At 40.4% G+C, this 4,739-nt stretch overlaps 1 protein-coding gene across 13 annotated transcripts in view; it reads right to left on the bottom strand.

Annotated features, from left to right (window-relative positions):
- Positions 1-935: 935 nt before the first annotated feature.
- Positions 936-4,739, bottom strand: part of LOC123513660 (thymidylate synthase-like) — a 4,316-nt gene continuing 512 nt past the window's right edge. For 4 of the 13 annotated variants that reach the window (XM_045270962.1, XM_045270964.1, XM_045270965.1 and 1 more), the window contains exons 2-7: positions 4,051-4,143; positions 3,878-3,947; positions 3,257-3,395; positions 2,676-2,959; positions 2,308-2,550; positions 936-1,596 (exon numbers count right to left, since the gene is read on the bottom strand). In XM_045270962.1, coding sequence (XP_045126897.1) covers positions 1,387-1,596; positions 2,308-2,550; positions 2,676-2,959; positions 3,257-3,395; positions 3,878-3,947; positions 4,051-4,103 — 999 coding nt within the window. In that variant the 5' untranslated portion in view covers positions 4,104-4,143 and the 3' untranslated portion in view covers positions 936-1,386. Of the gene's footprint in view, positions 1,597-2,307; positions 2,551-2,675; positions 2,960-3,256; positions 3,396-3,877; positions 3,948-4,050; positions 4,676-4,739 lie in introns of those variants that run through there. The other 9 variants (XM_045270968.1, XM_045270967.1, XM_045270969.1 and 6 more) reach the window with 8 other exon arrangements.

The raw sequence follows: 4,739 nt of genomic DNA, 5'->3' as shown, positions 1-4,739 counted from the left end.
ATAGTTAAAAGTACACTTTCTACGCTTCATTTTATTTACAAATACTGGTTCTTGTAAATAAGAATAGCTAAAATATCCAAATGAATAAACAGGTAATTATAAAAGTTTTGAATTATATCCCTCATAAGTTGTATTCGCTTCAGTTGCCTTGTATTTGCTCTGTCCGTATGTTATTAACTCGCCTGCAACCACCACTGTCTTTAATATCTACTTGTCAGTCACAAGCGCCTGTCAGCAACAATCTTCTTCCTCATCATGGTGTAGGGTACGCAAGTCATTATGAACGAGCAGATTTAAATCAGTGTATGTTGTCGAGCAAGCTACGTACGTTTGTGGGCAGCTGTGGCCATGGGGTATGACACAGAGATCCACAAGACTATCCCTTTCCACCAGGGACTGATGGCAATAACACTGTATGTGTGTATGGGAGAGGGGGGGGCTGCCTCATCCCCTGTGGAATTACCAGCTTGGTTTGTAGAGATATACATTGAATTTTCATTTCCTTGTAGGATTAAATTCTCCTTCAATAGTTTGTGATGAGTAAACTAGATTTGCAGCATGAGAAATAAGAATCTTTTTTTTTTTTTTTTTTTTATATATATATAACTGGTTGAGAATAGTTACATATATTCTTTATCTTTGTCTAACTACTGTAATAACGAATACATACATACAAGGCAGCAGCTACACAAATGTGTTTATAGCAACTTTCCATTTCTAATATTGCTTGAGTTATAAAGAAAACTTCTTACTTACTAAACAATGCCTCCTTAATAGGAACTTTCTTTCCCTTCATATCATCACCATATCTACTCATGTATGAATAATTCTGTGACTTATCTTCACACACCATATTGCTATCATGCCCATCATTACACTCACTTCCAACACCAGCAGAGTCAGAGGTGTAATGTAAGCAGTTGTCTCTTCTCAAATTTCTGACCTTAAAAATAAGAAGTTCCATTTGATCAACATCAGAAGCCTGCCACATTATAAGTATGGGTGATGATCACATACTGTGTAGTGTCTGCACAGATAATGGCTCCTCAGCTTTTGAGCTTGTAGCAGCAGACCCTCTGCCTGCAGGGACACAAGCAACAAACATCTTGTCATCATGCATAACCTTTCAAGTAGCAGGTTATCTTCACTAGTTATTCATAGGAGGCATTTGAAGGCTGGAAAAATAGAACACTTACACTAAGTCCCTGGCCTAAACTGACTATTAAGCAAGCAAAAAGGTATGCGAGTGCACACACTAATATATGATTATCTCTTTTCTTCTTATACACGGACAAAATATGAATCGGTCTCAAAAGTACTATGTTGACAGGAATAATGAAAGACAGCAACACACCACCGAGCCTCAGCCTGAACGGCAGACACCCATCACACAGCCATGTCCATTTTGATCTTGGGGTGAGGCTTGTATCCATCAAGCTCAAAGTCCTCCATCTTGAAGTCATCAATGGATGTAATTTTCCTCTTGATCCTCAACTTGGGGAAAGGCTTGGGCTCTCTCTTGATCTGCTCTTTCAGGGCCTCACAGTGGTTGCTGTACACGTGTGCATCACCTAGAGTGTGCACAAAGTCGCCGGGCTGCAACAAATTTGCAGTTTCATGTAAGGATTGGCCTTTTCTCTGCCCTACAGGTTGACAGGCTGTGATATGAGAAGTGCTTGCAAATGTGAGTATATTAAAGAAATACACAAGCTGACAACTACTAAACTGGGAGCAACCAAGACTGGGAGTCTAAGGGTTAGGTAAAAAATAAATCTTCCCTTCCTCTACACTACACTACAGGAGGGATACAAGGCCCCTAACCCTGTCCCTCTTGGTCATCCTTTACAAAACAGGCTGTACAGCAAAGCAAACCCTGCTGGCTGTACAGTCACCAAGACTGACAAGGTAGCAAGTAGCACAAGCCAGACTGTGCCAAGTGCTGGTGTTTCCCTACCTGGCAACACAAGCTGATCCAAACAAAACATGAAGCATGTATTTATATTCCAACTACTGATACCTCCATCCATTCAAAATTCCCCTTTTTTCATCTGTAACTTGTTGGAGATTATTCTTTAATCCAGCTATCATTTTCCTTAAGTACTCTGAGCTCCAATGTGACATTCAACAGTAAAACATTACATCTCTAAATCAGAAAAGAAAACAGACACTGACATGAGAAAACAGCTATTCCATAATCAGGCATTACTATTACCTATGCTAAACAGTTTAATCTTCTAGTTATTGTAAAATCTAGCACAGTAAACACAAGCAACAAGCACAATCATCATGCAAATATCTATTCCTTACCTTCAAATCAGTGATGTGAGCAATCATGTAAGTGAGCAAGGCATAGCTGGCTATATTGAAAGGAACACCAAGTCCCATGTCAGCAGATCTCTGGTACAACTGGCATGACAACTCCCCATTGGCAACGTAGAACTGACAAAGGCAGTGGCAGGGTGGCAAGGCCATCTTGTCAATATCCGCCACATTCCAGGCACACATAATGATGCGCCTGTCATTGGGGTTGTTCCTTATGGTGTCAATTACCTGCATCACAAGTCCATCATCATTTTTGAGTCATAAAGCAAAGTATCTGAATAATGAAATGCAACACTATTTGAATTGAGGTGACTATACTGTTTTCAATTAGATAGTACACAAAGACTACTCACATTCTGTAGCTGATCTACTCCCTGACCAGTGTAATCTGCCTTCATGTCTGAGTAAGGTGCCCCAAAGTGCCGCCACTGGAACCCATACACGGGCCCCAGGTCACCCTCCTTCCGGTCTGTGAAGCCCATCTTGTCCAGGAACTCCCTTGATGAGTTGCCGTCCCAGATGTGAACGTCTCTCTCCTGCAGCTCCTTGGCACTGGTGGAGCCACGGATGAACCACAACAGCTCCTCCGCCACACCACGCCAGAACACTCTCTTGGTGGTCAGCAGAGGGAACACATCTGAAAAGATATAATAATGCAATAATATTCATGTAATCTTTTCTTTCACTGTGCATCAGACATTTGTCTGACATTTTCTACTCACGTTTTAATTTTGTTTGCCCACACCATCCCCTAACTTCTATATTCCATTCCCTAGCATGCAGCTTTCCTTGAATCACTATGATAACAGTAACATTTCCAATGTAACTAAACATCATCTATTCAAAGTACAGCATTCAAATTTCACTTACAATAATCTACATCACTTTAGATGCTGATATGCAATCAGCAAATATATACATACATTGAACTTACCATCTCGGAGTGAAAACCTCATCTGTGCCCCAAACAAGGAAACTGTGCCTGTGCCAGTCCGGTCCCCCTTCTTGTTGCCTGTCCTCAGGATGGTTCGAATCAAATCCAGATACTGGTGCTCATCATGCCTCACAACACTCTGCAAAAATTAATATAAATTAGTGAAAAAATAATTGTAATGCAAGTTTCTGAAAAATATATATATACCTATCTTTATATCTTCGTTTACTCTATTTTTCTTTTTTTTTCTCTCTCTCTTCCTTGCTCCTGTCCCCAACTTGCTATTTCCTTACCTCTCCTTCACCCACTCGCCCCCTCTCCTTTTCTCTGTTATATTCCTATAAAGTGTGGTGATTTAATACCAACACTATAACCTGACATTCTATTACAGCACAGCATTCTAAGATCAATACATTGTTATAATAGGTAGATGCTACAGAATGCTGCCCTTCATACAATATATACCATAAATAACAAATTTCCTTGGATTGCCCTATACTTGAAGAAATACAGTACCTACACACACAGCAGCAAGAATTTTCCTTCAAACAGAACAAGTAATTAAGCCACCTAGCTCACTGACACCAATGTGAGACTGAGACCAGGCTTGCTAGGCATCACCTTCACCTCCTGCAGCACGTCCTCTGTCTTCTCCTGAAGTGTTGGCATGATGAGGGTTCTGACACTCCTGCTGTGAATTGGAAAAGGAGACTGCAAAACTAGCACAAGGAGATTTTTGTAGAAGTGGTGAATTAACATTTCTCTCAAGCATATAAAATGACACAGCCACTCACCAGTTGGAGGTCACACAGGAGTAAAGCAATCCTCTTCGTAACAAGGAAGTCATTGTGACATGCACTTACAGTACCTATATCTTGTATGTATGCCTATTATATACCCAGTTAAGTTAGGTTAGGTTAGGTTAGGTTAATCTGTTCAGCTGCAAGCTGAACTGACTAACCTAACTTAAGAAATTAAGCTAACCTAACCTGAGAAATTAAGCTGGAAAGGAAAGATTTAACACATTGCAAGCTGAACAGACTAGAGAGTGAAAGCTAACTCAGATATAGGAAAAGCTTCATAGTGCCCCTAGTGAATGGCTTGCCTGTTCCTAACTGCCCACCAGGCATTTCATTATATTAGATCTGGAAAGCACATAAACACTACTACAAAGTAATCCCCTGACTCAGTGGTTCTTAACCTACGGAGGTTCCCCCCTAGGGTCTGTTAGTAATTTCCAAGGGGAGTTTTTAAGCTCTTTGGAAAAAAAGCAGGATTTCCTCTCATTATTTGTCATTCTCTTAACGAGAGCAAGATCAAGTAACTAGAAGCTTATGAAAATGCAAAAGTACTGCCTTTTCTTTAAAATCTGGGAGAGAATTGTATTTATATATGCAAGGTGGCCGTGGAGACAAAGACAAATTCCTAGCAGGGGCGTGATGGTAAAAAGATTAAGAACACATTGCCCTAACCTAACTTCACC

Source organism: Portunus trituberculatus, chromosome 36, assembly GCF_017591435.1.
Source record: "Portunus trituberculatus isolate SZX2019 chromosome 36, ASM1759143v1, whole genome shotgun sequence".
NCBI lineage: Eukaryota > Metazoa > Arthropoda > Malacostraca > Decapoda > Portunidae > Portunus > Portunus trituberculatus.
This window is presented reverse-complemented; position numbering and strand designations above follow the sequence as displayed.